The sequence below is a fragment of the Cololabis saira genome, chromosome 7 (assembly GCF_033807715.1).
Source record: "Cololabis saira isolate AMF1-May2022 chromosome 7, fColSai1.1, whole genome shotgun sequence".
Classification (NCBI taxonomy): Eukaryota; Metazoa; Chordata; class Actinopteri; order Beloniformes; family Belonidae; genus Cololabis; species Cololabis saira.
The window spans coordinates 21,993,263-22,012,132 of record NC_084593.1 but is presented as its reverse complement, the minus strand read 5'-3'; the positions used below and the strand labels follow the sequence as shown (position 1 = coordinate 22,012,132).

The 18,870-nt window shown below is 39.6% G+C and overlaps 1 protein-coding gene across 1 annotated transcript; it reads left to right on the top strand.

Annotated features, from left to right (window-relative positions):
• Window positions 1–3,658: 3,658 nt before the first annotated feature.
• On the top strand, window positions 3,659–8,068 carry si:dkey-27i16.2 (regulator of cell cycle RGCC-like). Its single transcript, XM_061725057.1, has 5 exons — window positions 3,659–3,811; window positions 4,795–4,959; window positions 5,575–5,655; window positions 6,946–7,008; window positions 7,539–8,068. The coding sequence occupies exons 1-5, from the start codon at window positions 3,790–3,792 to the stop codon at window positions 7,544–7,546; spliced, it is 339 nt and encodes a 112-aa protein (XP_061581041.1). The 5' UTR covers window positions 3,659–3,789; the 3' UTR covers window positions 7,547–8,068.
• The last annotated feature ends 10,802 nt before the right edge of the window (window positions 8,069–18,870 follow it).

The following is an 18,870-nucleotide window of genomic DNA, read 5'->3' as shown; positions in this document are numbered from 1 at the left end:
AGTATGTCACTGTGGGAAAATGCAATGTTACTGTCACGTGAGAATTTGGTTTGATTTGATAGAAAATATAAAGTTAGTTAGTTAGTTAATTAGTTAGTTAGTTAGATTTGTCTTTTGTCTCATAATACAAAAACAACAGTAACATGACACAGCAACAAACACTTAACATTTACATGCAAAACATCTTAGTGGCAAAAAAGGAGGAACAACAAGGGCATGTAAATAAAAGACAGGTCTAGTGAGACGCGCTCTCATTCAGTGCCTTAATGGCGTTGGCAATGTATGCGTTTTTAAATATGTTACGGTTAGCCCTCGGTACACTGTACTGTCTACCTGAGAGAAGTAATTTAAACTCACTGCAGAGTGGGTGAGTAAGATCATTTGCTATCCTAGCAGCTTTTTCCCCCAATCACTTCCTTATAAATACCACTTAAGTTTCTCTGTGTCTTCCCTATTATTTTTTAGGCTAGATTCACTATTCTTTGTAGTTTGCATCTATTTTTGTGTTAAGGTTGCCGTACCACATTGCCATGTTAAAGGTTAAGGTTAACCTCTATGAGGTTCTGAGACAGTCTCCATAATCTGCTTGCTCACACTAAAAGAGTTGAGCATGCGTAGTAAATGTAGCCGTTGATTACAAGATTTAAAGATGTGGTCAGTGTTGTTACTAAAGTTAAGATTGCTGTCAATAAAGGTACCTACATATTTAAAGTCTCCTACTACCTCTACATTGTGATCCTTGTTTGTAAGGGGCTGCACAGGATCTTTTTCCAACATGACCAGTTCCTTTGTTTTCGTCACATTAATCTCCAAGAAGCTCAAATCACACCAGTTATGGAGAGAAGACACATTTCCTCTATATGTGCTCTCACCAACTGTATCCCCCCTTCTTAAGTAGAGCAACCAGGGCCATATCGTCTGCATACTTAAACAGACTAAATTTCTCTTGATCCAATTAGAACTCATTTGTGTACAATGAGAAAAGTAAGGGTGATGAAATTGTCCCCTGCGGAGCACCTGTGTTAAGCACAGTGATGTTAGAACGAGTGTCATTGACAAGGTGACAAGGACCTGTGGAGGGCGGTCAGAGAGGAAATCTCTGAACGGATGTACAATACCTCCATTTACCCCTATGTCAATTAGTCTGCAGGAGGATGTGTATCTGCATGCAGAGGTGTCAAGTAACGAAGTACAAATACTTTGTTACCTTACTTAAGTAGACATTTTGGTTATCTATACTTCACTGGAGTAATTATTTTTCAGATGACTTTTTACTTTTACTCCTTACATTTTCACGCAATTATCTGTACTTTTTACTCCTTACATTTTAAAAACAGCCTCGTTACTCTATTTCATTTCGGCCTTTAAAAAAAAACTATCCAGTTAAATTGCTCCATCCGGATAGAGTGAATTTGGTTGTGGTTGTTTCAGATGTTCTTGTCCAGTTTTGTTCTTACATCCGTTCCCTCAGATTCCTGCAACTAAACTTGGATGTACATTCCAATAAAGTTTAGGATAAATGATAACATGCCTCTGAAGTTTGACTTTTTGCACCATTACAATACTTATAGGAAACTAGTCATCATATCTTCTGCTCTCTGAAACACATGTTAATGCTCAATAGTACACATATATGGTTCTTTAATATATTTGTATTATACTAAGATGCATTCATTTTCAAGGGCTTTTGTCCTTAATGGCTTTTTTCCCCCTTGCATTACTTTTACTTTTATACTTTAAGTAGTTTTGAAACTAGTACTTTTATACTTTTACTTGAGTAAAAAACTTGAGTTGATACTTCAACTTCTTCAGGGGTATTTTTAAACTCTAGTATCTATACTTCTATCTGAGTAATGAATGTGAATACTTTTGACACCTCTGTCTGCATGCTATTAAAAGTCAAAGAAAAATCAATGAAAAGTAACCTGGCAAAGTGATTGGGGCAGAGCCGGATTAAATAAATGGACTACACTAGGCAGACTGTGATTTTCGGGCCCCCCTCCATCGATGTTATTTATGAAATCTTAAACTTACCAAAGTTACTAATAAAACTTAATTCACATTTTACATAGCAAAGTCATAGTCAAGTTGGTTCTTTGTATTCCAAAATAAGTCATGTGTTGTATATTAAACAGTCTATCAGACTATTTTTAGATTTGTATTATTTATACGTTATTACAATGCTCTATTAAATGCTATTAAATGATCCTTATCTTATCGATTGTGAGCATTTTGCAGAAAATCTTAATTAAATGTGTTGATTAAATTGAATAGTTAAATAAGAAGTCAAATCTACAAAGACCAATACAATTTGCAGTAAGACAAAGTGTGCTGTAGTATGTATGTCTGTATGTGTATGCGTATGCAGAGCCGTTAGAGAGATTTGCGAGGCCCTGTGTGAAATAGCCAGGGTGGCCCTCGCGCGTGAGCGTAGCGAGCGCGCGCGAAATTTTTGGGTTTTTCGGGTCGGATCTGGTGTCTCTATGCGCAATTTTAACTCTCCAATTAGCAAAATACTGGATACCTTCCCCTGCCTCATCATCATCTGGGCTTACCTCGGCGCGGGGCCCCACGGCTGCTTGAGACCCGAGCGGATCGTGATTTTTGTAACAAATTTATCAAACGTGCCTTTCAGAGAGGCATTAAACTCTTCCATTGTCTTTAGTTTTTTTCTTTTTTCATCCCCTGATGGAAATTTCCTGAATCTGTCTCGTTTTCTCGACATTGTGTGACAGTTTGTTCCAACTCCACCCGTCTGGATCAGAGCAGCTTGTGTCTGCGCTTGGTCTGATCATTGGATTGAACAACAGACACTCGCATCATTGCACATATATTTATTGATATGCACAGTCTGTAATGGAACGTGACTGTTGATATTTATAAAGAAAAAAAAAAAAAATAGGGGAAAAAAAAACGGCCCATAGCGCCAGGCCCCTTGGGGCGCCAGGCCCCTTGGGGCGCCAGGCCCCTTGGGGCGCCAGGCCCCTTGGGGCGCCAGGCCCCTTGGGGCGCCAGGCCCCGTGCGGTCGCACGGTTCGCACATCCCTTGCGGCGGCCCTGTGCGTATGTATGCGTATATATATATGTATGTATACTAAATATAGTAATAATGCACATATATATATATGCCTTAGGTTTTTACCGGCATGTTATCAACCATTAATATGTGTGCAGACAAAAAAAAAAAAAAAAAAAAAAAAAAAAAAAATATATATATATATTTTTTCCCCTCTGTCTGGGCCCCCCCCCCTGTCGGGCCCTAGGCACGTGCCTACTCTGCCTCTCCGTTAATCCGGCTCTGGATTGGGGAACTGAAGATGTTTGGCCAGGGTGTTAAACAGGTTAATGGTCGCATCATCAGTTCCCCTCTGACTTTTATAAGCAAACTGAAGATGATCTAAGGAGCCAGAAACAGACATTGTGATTTGTTTGCTTATGACCCTCTCAAAGCCTTTTCCCAAAATGGAAGTTAGAGCAATCGGCCTGAAATCTTTAAATTCAGTTTCATTATCCGGTGTATTTGCCAGTTTTTTTTTTTTTGTTCTTCCTCATTCTACTACAGGTCTGTCATTTGCGTAACGCGTCGTTAATGTTTCCGATTGACTTTCCCCCTCAGCTTTTCCACTTACAGCAGGGCTGGGGTTTTTCTGCGAGCTGATTGGCTGCTGAGAGGCGGCGGAGAGAGGGCTCTGAAATAAAACTACACATTACAGTGCTGCCTGTCAGCTCTAAGCCGCTTTAGAGCCAGACACACAACAGCTTGCTGGTGTTTTATTTCAGCCTTCCAGCATGTCCTCAGACATTACCGCGGGTGAGTTCAACGACTACTTGAGTCATTAATTTTAGATGTTTAAATGATCGCAGTGATGGGGAAGGGTAACAGTTTACATTCAGCTCGAGTAACAAAGTCGTAGCCTACTCTACTTTTTCTTTATGTCATTTTCTATTGTGAAGTAGGCTCCTTTGAACTACCAGGGAATTGAACTGTATAAATAAACTTGCCTTGCCCTTAAACTGAGGAGTTTCCATTCGATTTTTCATTTATAACATCACCCTGATAAAAAAAAACCAAAGGTTTGTTAAAAAGTCATCACTTCAAATCATTTTCACGTGTGTTTGCGCCACGTTCTTCTGGTGAATATGACAGGCTATAATTTGAAGCCTATATTACCAATTTTGTTGTCTAAAAGTATTATAGTATTTCATATAATCTTTCCAGAACTTCTAAGACAAAGTTTTTAAATCATATCATCTGTTATTTTTGTTTTTCCTTTTCTCTTCTTCCTTCAAGGCATTGTTAAAATTCTCATTTTAAACTCATAAAATGGTAAATAGGATGATACTGTACTATACATTATTTCATAACATGCCTATATTCAAGATATTGCCTAAATGTTTTTTACTGCAGCCCACAGCCTGGCATATTGATCTCTAATGTAATATTTTTCAAACTAAGCTGAAGTGTTTTATTGGGTGTCTCTTTTCTATGCCATACTGTTCTTAAATCATTTTCTTTAATTTTTTCTGTTCTAATATAACTAGTTCTCTGATAAAGCCAAACAAAGAAGACACCAGCTGCTTTTAGGTTTTGCTTAACTTCACTCATTCTCACCTTGAGGGTGTTTCTAAGTTTATTGTATTTAAAAAAATATTCACTAAACGTTTATTAGGGATTTCTTTTCTTTTCAGTGTGTTTACTAATTTGTATGCTGATACAATAAGTTGAGGCAGTCCTAAACCCTTTCTTCAGTGGAGTGTGCGATTTCTTTCCGACTGCTGTCACATTTTCCGCAGACTTGGAGTCGGAGCTGGGTGAGTTGCTGCAGGAGTTCCAGGATGTGGTGGAGGAGCTGAAAGCTCCTTCTCAAAGCAAACATCATGCTTACCAGAACGTCCTGCACGAGGCCAAGACTCGTGCGGGTCTGGGTGACGACGGTGGAGTTGAGGACTCTGACTACTGTGAGTCAAAAGGGAATCGACGCTCAGAAACTGAAATCAGGGCAATAAGTTAGCATTTGCTTTAGATGCAGAATAGAAAAATCAAATTCCTTTTTTTGATGTATCATTTACCGGTGAGTGGCATTGAATGTTGTCTCTCTGGGCACCAGTTAAGTCCCTTTATAAGCTCAAACAACTGCAGTTTGGCACTTCTAATTTGCATGAAATTGGTGCTAGAAGAGGACACGTCCCTGAGCTCTTCGACAAAAGTGGCTGCTTTGCTCATGACAATAGCTGTGTACACGAATGAGCTGTAGTTACGGTACAAACCATCTTTTGTAATTGTCTCTTTTCCTGGCTATTGTTGCACTTTTGTAAATGGTTAAAAGAAGAGTTATTTCCCCCCAGCACTCTGCTCCCATGCATTGTCATTATTTAAAGTATGTTGGCCCCTTAAAGTTTCATGGTATGACATATGGGAATCAATTGCAAACAGGAATTTACTCTCAATTTAGAGCATGTTATCATTATGAGCATCTGCTTAAACTCCTAATATTGTTGTCATTGCCTCTGATCATATGAATTAATTGAGTGTCCATAGTGCTTATTTTTTCCTCTCGCTCCCTCTGTCCCCAGGCAGTGAAGCCTCTATGGGAAACAGTTTGAACACCAGCGAGGAGGAGCTTCACACAGCAGGCATAACTCTGGCTCCGAAAGGTACTGCAGCCTCCTGTCAGCCCATCTCCACCCTGATAGCCGTGATCACTATCACTTTTGCTCTGATCCCTATCAGAACCATACACAAACCCTCTAAGTTGGACTTTGAGGTCTTTTGTTTTTACACAACGTTGCCCCTCCCGCTGTGGCTGTAACGTCTCAGCACCTCTCTTTTAAAGCCTCCTGCAAGGCTTAGTTGTGCTATTATGCGGTGGGGAGACAGGCTTGTGTCTCCCAATGACTTAGTGCTGTTCTATTCTGATGCATTTACATGCACAGACTCGAATTTCAACTTATTAACACAACAGACTGACCAGAAAGTGGCTTTTTGTCTGCATTGTTTTATGCACAGTAAGTCACATTTTCAGTAAAGATCCTAGTTGATAGGCTTGATTATTGTAACAGTATCTCTACAGATCTACCTAAAGAGTCAGTTAGACAACTGCAGCTCAGTCAAAAGTCTGCTGCTCGAGCCCTCACTAAGACGAAAAAGGTGGACCACATCAGTCCAGCTGTGAGGTCTTTACACTGGCTGCCTGTCCTTCTGATTCTGGTCTATAAAGCTCTGAATGGTCCAGGTTTGGTCCTATTTTGGTATACATCAGTGACCTCCTGACCCAGTCAGGCCGACGCAGGCGGGGATTCAAAATGCGACCACTGCAGGAGGACTATAGCCTCAGTATATGAGCCAGAACCAGACATGGAGAAGCTGTATTCAGCTTCTATGCTCCACATGTCTGGAACAATCTCCCAGAAAGCCTCAGATCAGCTGAAACACTCAGTTTATTCAAATCCAGTTTGGAGACAAACCTATTTTCAGCTGCATTTGAATGAAGTTCCAAATATGCACTGTTAATTTTAAGCTTTGTTTTCAAAACTTAATCATATGTTAACTACTGTTTTTATCTATTATTCTTTTTTCTCTCCATCTTTTTGTTTACATCTTCAATCTTTTTTCTTTAAAATTTTCTACTATGTGATAATTTTTTAATGTCTCTTTGTAAAGCACTTCATCTTCAATCATCTTGTTGTTGAATTGTGCTATAGAAATAAACCTGCCTTGCCTCGTTGGTTCAAGGATCAGTTTTATCTCCGTTTGCAGAAATTAAACTGAGGATATCTTAACCATACCAAACACAGTTTGGTTCACGTGTCATTCTGGAACTTAAATACATCTTGAGATGAAGGAAATACCACTGAACTGAGCTGCATTTCCCTGCAAAAAATGTGTTCCATTTCCTGCTTTTTCTGCAGTTCTTTGAATCCTTTTTTCCTTTTGTCCTTTGGCAGCTAAGATGGGAGACACCAGAGAGCTTGAGAGTTTCATCGACATGTTGGACCAGGAACTTGCTGGTGTGTATTCCACTCAATTTTGTCTTTACGTTTTTCTTTTTTTCTCTCACTTAAATTGACAACCATCAAACTGCAGCGCGTTATGGCGGTAGAGACACTGACAAAGTGCATTGATAACAGAAAGGAGCAGGAACCTTTAAGATCCTGTTCTTGTTTATCTGAACATCTTTTATGTGTAAATGCTTTGTCTGGGGACTCAGGTGTACTGTCTACATGCCCTCGTGTACTAATAGCACACTAGACTATACAAGCATCATGATCTTCCTATCAGGACTAATAAAGTTGCACATTAGAGGCCCATGAGCACATGCATGTCTCCCTGCATGCAAACGGGCAACAAAGATCAAAATCAACATCTGATGTTATCAGTAGTGCAAATACAGAGAAAACGAATACTGCAAATTCATTTGAATGTTCCCTATGTCATTTCAAGCCTGATCGTTCGGTCAGACTATGTTTTTTGTGTGTTTGATACGTGCTTGTGTAGTCTTCTTTTGTCTAAGTGCTGCCTTTTTCTCGACAATCTGCAGAGATGTGAACCTGAGGGCGAGAGAGAGAGAGAGAGAAAGAGAGCGAGATGGTGTAAATGCTGGGCTCGTCGCTTCAGGAGAAAAGGTTAACTTGAAAAATTAAAAGGGCACTCAAGTTCAAAATACAGGAACACCCTCAACACACCGTCCTTGCAGCATCAGGTTCAAGATGTGGGACATATTTCTCTTAAAAACGAGCAAAGGCCTCATCTGTGCAGGCACATGACAAAAAAAACACTGCCTGGAGTATAGAGAGCATGATTATGTCACATTTAACAATTCCCACAAGTGCTATGCCAGTAAATGGCCTTAAATCTCCATTGTAATGTATTTTTAAAGAGGGTTATCCTAGTTTTAAATTTAAATCTGCACTTTAGTATTAATAGCAATTTGAAATCCAGGGGCTTCAGTTCTGTTATGTGAAATCAAATGTCTGATATTTCTCGTGTACAGTTGTTATTGATATTCCTTTTTTTAATTAACGATTTTGTAAATATGAATGCATAAATAAAGCTACACTTTCAATTTAATTTGGTTTCATTTTTTTTTTTATGTGTAATTCAACCTATGTCGAGAACTCAAATACGGTAGTACAGTAGTTTTGGTTACTGTTGTTTTTTGTTTTAGCGTGCCTAGCTAAACCTTCAGCAGCCCCTCCTCAATTTGTCTTTGTTCGCTTTTATACTTCCTGTACATCTGCTCTGATTGTGCTTGGAGTCTTGCTTCTGCCAGCAACTCAGGAAAACCACGATTTCATCTCAGACACCACGTGATCACATGATGAAAAGGAAGTGGTTGAGTTGTGCTGTGAGAAAAAAAGCAACCCTATATCTTTCATTTCCAGATCCCGTGCTCTGTTGAATCTACTTCCATGTTTTTATTTATCGATTTTATCTAATGTCTCTTTGCTTTGTTCTGCTCTTTTACTTATTTTTTCTTTTTCTATACTAATTTTTATGTAGTATTCCAACCTGCCCAGGGACTACAGGTGGAAAATAGCAAGTTGCTACAACCTGGCACAATGCATATTCTCTTGTAAAATATTAATGTCTTATTGTGCTCTGTCCCTGTTTTGAAATAAATAAATAAATTACAAATTAAATTACAAAATTTATGTTGTAATATTGTTAATGGCGTTCCTTTAATTCTGAAGTGAAGAAGGCAAGCTGCTCCGCTTCAAATCACACCTGAAAGAATTGCTGTTTACTTTCTGCTGCGATCCCACTCAAGTAGACTGCGGGTGAAGCAAGTGCCATCAACGTGCAGGTGTTTCCCACAGCTGTCAAAAAAACTGATTTTTCACTTGTGACTTCAAATGTTACTTTGTGAGACATCAGCAGTACATTTCTGCTGATGTAGGCGATGTTATTTTTAATCCTGTTGTGAAATGGCCACATTTGAGTTTAGACTGAGGCTAAATGAGAAACCAAGTCCATCAGTCATCAATTTGAAATATTCAGTGAGACATCTTATTGTAATTACACAGACTTTTGTGTCAGGGCAATGAGCGCCAACAAGAGATGTTATTTATTAATTTTTTTGCCTGTTGGAAGCATAGATGTCAGCAACCAGCAGTTTATTGGATTGCCGTTGTTCTCGCCTTAGAAATCTCCAGACAGCTAGCTGATATGACCTCCAGCACTGGCAATAATATAATGGTTAGACAGCTTTGCTGGACTTATTTCATCTGACAGCATGTCAAAGCTCAAAAGAAACAAGGCTGAAGAGTTAAGATACCGTTCTCTGTCTGCGTGTGTCTCATTAAAAGATATTTTGTACCAAATGTTCTCATCTGAAATCTGGCCAACTGTTTAACACTGAAAAGCTGGACTCGAGCTGAAGTGAGAGAAGTGCGCAGAAGTGGGAGCAAATAAGTTTCACATTTGATGTTGCTGTAGATGCTGAAAGGGAACAAGAGAGTGTTCACACAAAAGGGAAATGCACAGGGGCAGCGTAGGGTGACTCGCTCATTCTTTGTTGCCAGTTCCGCCTTCAGAGAAAAGAGGGAATGACTAATGGAGGCCAAAGCTGTACGGCGTAGTCACAAAGTTGGCTCTGGCATGATGGAAGTTCCCTCAAACGAGAAGTACACATCCTGTTTTCAGACTGAAGGCGGGGAACTGCGACAGTGCAGGAAATGCGATGGAGCTGTGCAGGTGAAATTAAAAGGAATTTCTCTTAAGTTCACTTCCCCATGCTGTGCCTCAGATCTGTAACTTTGCTCCTGGTGTTGCCGGCAGGACGCAGCTGCCAGGCAAGCTCACAGTACCACTTTCACTGTACACTGAAAGTAACAAGCGGCTAATCACGTTGTCATGTTGCACGATTTTTTATTAGATCACTCTTTCATGGGATCAGATGTAATATATGACTTTGTCTTGCGGGAACACCTTTCCATTGTTTGTCCGCTCATTACTATGAAACAGGTGTTTGATTGACAGCGCACCAAAGTGAGAGGTCACTGTGTCAGGCAGTCATTGTTTAGAAAGCAGACAGACTAAATAATGAATGTTCTGAGTCCATTAGCTGGTAAATTAAAATGAATTGATATTATGATGAGACAGTGAATGGTCCTGAAAGATGAAGGCATAATAAATAGCGTGCTCCTTGCAGGCCTTACCTATAGACTCATGATCCTGGTAATAAATGTCACACAGACTTGAAATCTCAATGCTGGTTTATTTTAAGCGAGTTAGTGAGATAATGAAGATGTAATTGAGTATAGCTAAAAGGAGACAGTTGTTATTATCAGACAATGAGTAAATGAAGCAGAGATATGGCCTGCGCAGTGAGGCTATCATGGCAGCGGCGGGAGCAGCATGCAGAGCACGTAGTCTTCTGTCATCTGCCTGATGAGAGACCGGAGCAACGCCTCTCCCCTGTGAGATCCCCAAATGATCCAGGCTAACAACGCTCTCCCAAGGAATTAGCTTGCTCAACCGCCCAACAAGCACGACCCAACCCACTCACACACAAAACGAATAGTCAGATCCGGACGGGGTGTTGCATAACTGAGGATACTCCCTGAGCCCCGATCAAGGACCCAGATCCCTGCTTTGTTATTCTTGAAGAGCTCACAGGAAAGCAGAAAGAGGAGCTTGAACCATGCAGGGAGTTGGTGGTAAATCAACAGAAAAGTCCATCTAACTGTGCAGTAAAATATTGGGTTTTGGTGTGACAACCAGTCCTAATAGGTCAGAATGTCTTTCAAGTAGTCCACAAGCATTATATTTAAAGTGCAGCTGAGTAGAAACTCATCCTTAATGTCGTTGTTGCGTGTTTGTTATATTTGGTCTCCATGAGCAGGTGTTTCCTGCAGATGTCATAAATAAATAAATAAAGGAATAAAGAAATAAAAACAAACAAGCGCACACAAGGGTGCAGCGGAGGCTGTGCAGGGATTTTTCACGCGACTGGAAATCTTTCACTTAGAGCATCGGTGGCAAAATCCAGCTGATGTATGCACAATTATTTTGAGCCTGTTGAATAATACCCACATGTGAGTTTAAAATTAAGCTGAAAGAAGAACACGTTCCATCAGCCATCAATGTGTATTTATAGACATTGTAAATTACACATATTCCGGTTACAGTTATTTAAAAAAAGCATGCAATTTTTCCGAGGTTTCTCATTTGTCTTCCCACAATTGTAAGCCGCTTTTCATACAGTGTAACCCAGCCTTTTAAATCTTGTGAGGCCCTCACATGAGCCAGAAACACTGTAAAAAAAACGTTTTTGACTCAACCCGTGTAAAACGCCGGCTGGATCCACTGAAGCTTCGGTAGTGCACAGTCTCACATTCAGTACTCGAGTTGTAAAAAAAAATCAGGGGGGATGGTGGATTTTATCATATGGGAACAGATAATTTGTGTTGATTACAAATAATATAATATATTACAAATAATAGCACTGACCAAAACACCTGCAGAAATACTGCAGGAATGACATAGCAGCAGTTAAATGCAGCCTTCTGTAAGCTTTAAATATCCACTGGGCTTACATCAAATACATCAAAACACAACAATAAAAAAACGTTTTCTGAACTTATCAACATGCCTCTTTCCTTCACAGGATAACTAAAATGGATCACTGCAAAAACTCAAAATCTTAACAAGAATATTTGTCTTATTTCTAGTTACAATGTCTCATTTTAGTAAAAAAAATCGTATTACACTTAAAACAAGACTCATCACTGGAAAAAACAACAATTTTCACCTGTTTCAAGTAGATTTTCACTTGAAACAAGTAGAAAAATCTGCCAGTGGAACAAGATTTTTTTGCTTGTAATAAGAAGATAAATCTTGTCCCACTGGCAGATCTAATTATTTCAAGTGAAAATGTACTTGAAACAGGTGAAAATTGTGAAATAAGTTATTTTTGTATTGTTATTTTTCTGGTGATAACTCTTCATTCATTGATGAAATGACATAAGGGATGGAAAGGGGGATGGCAGTTTTACAGGGGGGATGATTTGGACCGTTTATATTTCAGGGGGGATGCCATCCCCCCTCATCCTCCCTCAACTCGACTACTGCTCACATTGGTTTGAAACGTGGGCATGGAAATGATTTCATATGTACTGTCTCACAGCAATATGTGAAACTGACATAAGGATTTGGTTATATCTGTGTGTGTTTGAAGGTCTAACTCCACCAGTCAGTCTCCAGAACTGTTCAAACCAAATCCAAGAAAACCACAGAAAAGTAATCATTCTTGCTGATATAGTAAAGCAAACGTGAGGAACTAGTAAAAGATAATGTGTTAGAGCAGGACAGAATCCTCTAGAACCCTCCTAGAATCAATCACTTTGCTCATAATGACCAGTTTTTTTTGTTAAAAGATAAATGTGACAAACACACCAGAATGACAGAAACAAACAGAGCCGGTTCACATTGTTCAATCACGGCAAGCAGGATCCTGGTTTGAATCCCGGCTCGAGCCTTTCTGTTGCATTTAATTAGTTTGAATACTCTGCGTGGAAAATACTGAGTAGGTGAAATAGGACCTAAAAAGAGCACTATCATCATAAGGGAGTCTCTCACACACTGGCATGGATGAGTGCAGTCAGTGTATGCACAGACGCTGCTCAACACACAGCTACTCCTCATCTGGCCTTTTAAGACTGCAGAGCTGGGGATTATGGACCCTCATCTGGGAGTATTAGGGGGCAGTGCCCTGAGAAAACGATCCCACCCTAACCCGCACCTACAGGAGCTCTGTCTGGTAACAGGGCCAGCCTGGCAGTAACCTCCAGAACACCCGTGTTAACCGGAGGTCTTACGCATAAACTATTGCTGCCTTTCCTCCATGGAGCCTATTTTTATACTGGTGAATAATTCATCATTCCCTCAATCAGTTTTATGAACCTTGCAGTCTGCTGCCTGCTCCCTGAAACAAATTGAAATGTTTAAGTAAGTTTGTTCCACACAACAGACTGTATAAACAAATACCTCTTAAGCAGCAAAGTAAATACATTCAGGTTCACTGTGCAATTAATCCTAGTGTTTGAATTAGACTTTGAAAGTGACATTCAAGTCCATGAAAACTCAACCATGTCGAGTTCACGTCCCGTTTGACTTTTCTTCTTCTTTTTTCACTACAGTGAACCCGGGAACAAAATATTAAGTACAAACAACCAATAAAATCAATACCATCTTATTGGGAACCTCCAACTCTCCAGTTCTCTTTAGTTTGAAAGTGAGGGTATTCATTGCTTTATTTATAAGTATGATGTAAGTTGAGCTGCAGTGAGTGCAGAAGATCAGATTGCTAAGGTCTTGTTTCTAAGCTGATTATTTCCAAAGCTTCAGATTTCCAGGTGCCTCGGTCTATTAACATTATTTTCCTTAGCTCTCGAAGGCAGAGGAGACTAATGCGTTCATCTAAAAAAACATAATCCTCAACAGGTACAGGAATGTTTTGTTGCACACTAAATCACATTCCCCAGTACCTGTTATCACGATCACCCAGTAAATCTTGAAATGTGCCAGTTCATGAAGAATCCAACTAATGCAGTCTTCAACCCAAGAGAGGAACGATGCATTTGCATATGGCGTTCAGTGGAGCCTTCAAAATGGGACAGACTTTGTGAAAACGCCAGCTTTCAAAGGACTCGGCCCTGGACACCACTACAGACAGCTAAGCTGCATTGAAATGGTCCTTTGTTCCGTATATGTAATAATCAGCCATTTGGTAGGAGCTGTTTGAAGTTTGAACATCATTTTTCACCTCCTAGTGCACTACAAACTCATTATGTAATGTTGAATAAAAGACATGGAGGCTACACAGAAATAAACCATTGTGCAATGAAAACCAATAGGACAGTGTTAGAAAAACAGATTCATGTAAAAATCAGATTTCTTATTTTCTAACATTCAGAAATAAATTGAAATACTGGGAAAAAATGAATCTTTTTTATTTGGCAAAGATGGCTCGCTGCACCAAATTGATGATCCTTTACCTTTGATGAGGATGCTGGGATGAGCTAGTCGCTACTGACCTTCGCCAGAGTCTGTTATTCTATTAACTTCCGAGAATGCTGGCGTGTAAACGATCTTTCTGTTTGCTTTCAAAGTCTGTAATCAATTGGGAGTGGTAATAAATTCAGAATAAATTCAGCCCTGTCTTCAGTGAGGGCGAGCGTTTGTGCTCACTTTGAATCCTATAACGTTCTCAGGGAAGAAGAAGTCGGACGTGACTCATTCATTATGGACAGATATCAAGGCTCACACCATCTGCTATCACCCGGAGTTGAAAGGAATTAAATGAGTTTAGAGTCCATCTGCTGACCGGCATACGCTGTGCAACGTTAACAAACTTCTAGCAAATTACGACTGAGGAGAAAAATACATCAGTCGCCTGTTTGATGCTGAAACCTATACAGCGGAACAGCGGGGCTGACAATAAAGGCTCAGATTTCTGATACACTTTAGTATATAATCATATGTCAAACAACTGTGTTGTTGATACTGAGAACACCACAAATTTAACAGACATATAAAAACAGAGTCCCGTGGTCATACACAGCACACATATTGACCAGGTGTGCACACACAGGCACCTCGGGGTGCACTAGGACAACACCCTCAGCCGGAGCTTTCATGTGGGCGGTTTGTGTGCTTGCCTGCAATAAAGACTGATTTTTTGCGAAGGGTCAGGATGTGCGGTATGGATCCAGTGATTATGTTTTTGTTCTCTCAGGCCACGCTGGAGAGTTTGGTCCGTTATACGAGAGCCTGATATAGACCAGACGGGATGTACCCAAAAAGTGAATGTAAGGAGCATTTATGGGTACAAGTCGGGAACCGGCCTACTTTACATATTTCAAGGGTGCTGAATCAAAAAAAAACGGTACCCGAGCAAAATTTTGAGTTTTTGACCTTCTAATTTGCATATCAAAATGGCCGCCAAACTGCCTGTCTTGCTCAGTCGTTGGACCATTTTCCCCAAGTTTTTTTGTAAGTAGGCATTCGAAGATGATGAATTAAGTGTCTAGATCTATAGTCTAGGGTCGGAGCAAGGATATAGTGGAGGCTCAGTGCCTTTTTATGTATATATATATATATGCAAAATACCAACTTTTAAGGTGAAATTAAGCATTATTTGTGTCATTTTTAAAGGCCGACATAAATATTAAATAAAAGTTACTCTGACTATCAATCTAGAAACTTAATTTCCTCATCTTGATTGCCTACTTACAAAAAAAATAGGAGGAAATGGTCCAATAACTGTGCAAGATGGGCAATTTGGCGGCCATTTTAATATGCAAATTAGAAGGTAAAAAACTCAAAATTTCACTCGGGTACTGGTTTTTTTGGACTCAGCACCCTTGAAATATGTAAGGTAGGCCGGTTCCCGACTTGTATCCATAAATGCTCCTTACTTCTTATAAAAGGCCTTTTTTCTGAAATCCGTCTAGACTAATATGGGAACCTCACTATTCAGCTGAAGACCAAACTGGACAATCAGGTGTACAGATCCACCTCCTGCAAATTAAGCCGTTTTAGAAGTCCCATTATTCCTATTTCTATCAAACTTTTAAAGACTGTGTGATATTGAAGGAATTTTTCATGGTTTCATTATGTCTCTAGCGGGCGTGTGTGCAATATCTGTATTGTGTATGGTTTTTTGTGGTTTCTATGGACATTTGCATGTACTTTAGTGATTATTGCTTTTTAATTGCTGCCTTAGGTGCTGTGTGAAATACTTTTATTGAGTGCTGTTTTTAGTTTTGTTTATGCAGGGTGTGTTGTTTTCATTGTTGTCCTTGTGCGATGTGTGGAGTACTTTGGAATCCAATATAAATTTCCCTAAGGGGACAATAAAGTGTATTGTATTGCATTGTATCGGATGATGAGTGTCCTGTCAGTATGACGGTCCATGCATCTGTCACACAGTACGGTATGGAACCTTGTTTATACATTTTTGTGAGTGTTAAAAACACATTTAATTTTGCAATGGAGTTTATGTTTTTAATTAAATATCCTATCTAGCCTCATTTAATTTTATTTATCGAAAAATATTGGTATCATAATCACTTTTTGCATCTTTTATGAAACTATTAAAATATAACAAGTTTACAAACTATTCATATACCTTTCTCTGATATCAGGTCTAGTTTTACTTTTAATGCACAGAGCGATGTTGAACCCTTTACGCCCGGCCTGATCTCAAGCGTATGTTCTTAGATGACATTTGCCCCCTGTGCCAGGGCCTCCCAGGTATAACAGGTTTTAAAAGCATTATAAATCGAGTAAAGATCTTGAATCAAATTATAATTTCAAAAATTGGACTCCGAGCCAAATATTGTTGGCATTTGGCCGTTATCACTCCCACAGCTGCAGTCTCTTAGACTTGTTTAAGTAACAAAAGATTTCTGTTCCCTAAACAAAACTTTTAGTCTATGGGATGCAAAATCAATGTTAAAAGTTTATATTGAAGCACTGAAATTGAACACAATAAAAATGTTTTTTCCTGTATTATATACATTACTATGAAATCTGCTTACCTCTTAAACTAAAATAGTTTTACCAAACAATACCCAGCTCAATAAGAAAAAAAGAAAAATCGATACTCAGTAAAATGACTTCCTTATTTCAAAGTCATTGCTTCAGCAGCACATTTTTAATGATTTGCTTGGATTTTTATGGCTGCTCTTACGTAAATCCAAATCCCAAACTATAACCATGTCGCTTCCTGTTTTGTTCTTCAGCTACTGTCTCAGCGTATGGGAGAGGAAACCAGTTCCAGTCCAAAGGAATGTGAATCATCCAGCCTTCTGGACTGTAAATGAACCATTACATCACGGCGGACTGGGGGTTTGTTGATGCAACTTCCCCCTTCCTCTTTCGATTCTGTTCAATTGGAAACATTATAGGAATTCAAGAAGGCATCAGAAACTTGAAGAAGGTCAAAAAGTGTTACATTTCTATTTTGTTGGATGACGTAAAGAGGGAAAGGGGCCAAAATGGCGTAAGAAGATGTGAACGTGTGACTAGAGGTGACAGCGAACATGTTTTTATCAAATGCCGTTGGCTGCCCAGTGGGCCAAAAACAGAAAGTGTTGTAAAGTAGCAAGCTAGGGCCCTGTGGCTCACACCGGGAGGTCTCGGGGGCACCTGGACAGCTGTGAAAATGTTCTGAGCCTGTTAGCAGTTTCGGGAGAGCTGTTGAACAGGGATGCACGTGATTTTTAAGATCCAAGAGGCATTAGAAGTTGTTATTTCTATGTGTTCCTCTGTTTTGATTCATTTTATTTATCTACTCTTTAGAATTAAAACATTTCTTTCCAGCTAGTCAGCTGATGTCTGTCCAAGAAGCAGCATCTTTAAATAGTTTTAAAATATGCAATATGAAAATGCATTTATTTCCATTGTATATTATGCACACTGGAAGCCAAAGGACCATCTTCTGAGAAGTGATGCCCATTACGTTACAGACCCATTACCGGGATTGCTCTGTCAGAAGAATTTTGATACTTTCATGATTTCAGATGCTTAATAAACTACACGATTAAGTATTAAGTACATCTGAACCATCTTGGGTAAAAATGTGACTTTATGTAAAACATATTCAATATTTCAGAAAAAGAATCAACTAAAAAGGAATGAAATTCATGCTTTTCCTGACAAATGAAGTTCAGTGCCTCTGAGGGTTAAAACAGGCTTAACTTCAAAGTAAGTTTATTAGTATTTCACAAGAAAAAAGCAGCCCTTTTTCTTTTCCAAGAAAGCTTAGATATCCATGTCAGTGACAGTGTATTTGATCTGAGAGATCTTTGATATGCCTGGTAGCCTGGATTAGCAATACAGATCAAATTGGTGGCACTGAAAGTCTCGGCTGATTTGGGAACGCTTCTCTATTCCTTCAGAGGAGACAGAGGAGGTGGCGGGGGAGCGGCGGGTCTGGGCTTCCTCTGCCGAGGCTGCTGACCCCACGACCTGAAGCTGGATGAGCAGAACCTTCACGCATGCATGAATGAAATGAAAGTCATGGTAATATGGTCAAAATTATTTAAGAAGAAACCTGGCTTCTGAGATCTGAAACCAAGGTCCAATGATGCAACTCTCCTTTTCCACCAGTAACCCAGAATTGGGAGCGGTATTAGTGGACTGCCACCTGATGGTGAACTCCCGCTGATGCAACTGGAAGACAGTGACAGGCATGGGCTCAGTAGCTTGACTTGGCAACATAGATCTAAATATGCCATATACTGTAGATAGCACTGCAAATGATAAATATCCTGGTGCCAAAAACATGTCTTTACCTATCCTACCGTCACACCTGGACCAGAACACTGCAAAAAAAAATTAGCCATCAAACAGTTTCCCAACCAGGATATGGATGGATGCTCTTAAGGCTGAAAAGTGTTGCTTTTCTCACCCAGAGGGAATGTACAGATTTAAGTCCCAGCAGCCTGAGAGGGAGCTCAGGGCCATCTATCTTACAGAGAGCAGATCATTATGTAGTCTACAAGCAGCTTTGGGCCGGGGGCAGGTGAGAATGCTTGTACTAGATGAACTATATGTGACTATTCTTGTTTACTGGACCTATGCAAAAGTCAAACTAGCCCCTATTAATGCTGAATACTACAATACATGTGATCTTGTTCCACTGTTGCTCTGCTGCCACCGTTTTGTTCACCCAAAGATGCATAAAAAAGGACAAATAAATAAATAAAATAGAATAATAAATCTTAGTAGCACATCCCGGGTTGCAGGCAAAGCTTACATCGCTGTGCCCCAGAATGCCATCATTGTCCAAAAAGCTGTCAAAACACCATTTTGCCTGTTTTTGCAACTCTGTCACAGCATTTTTCTGGACTCGAACTTCA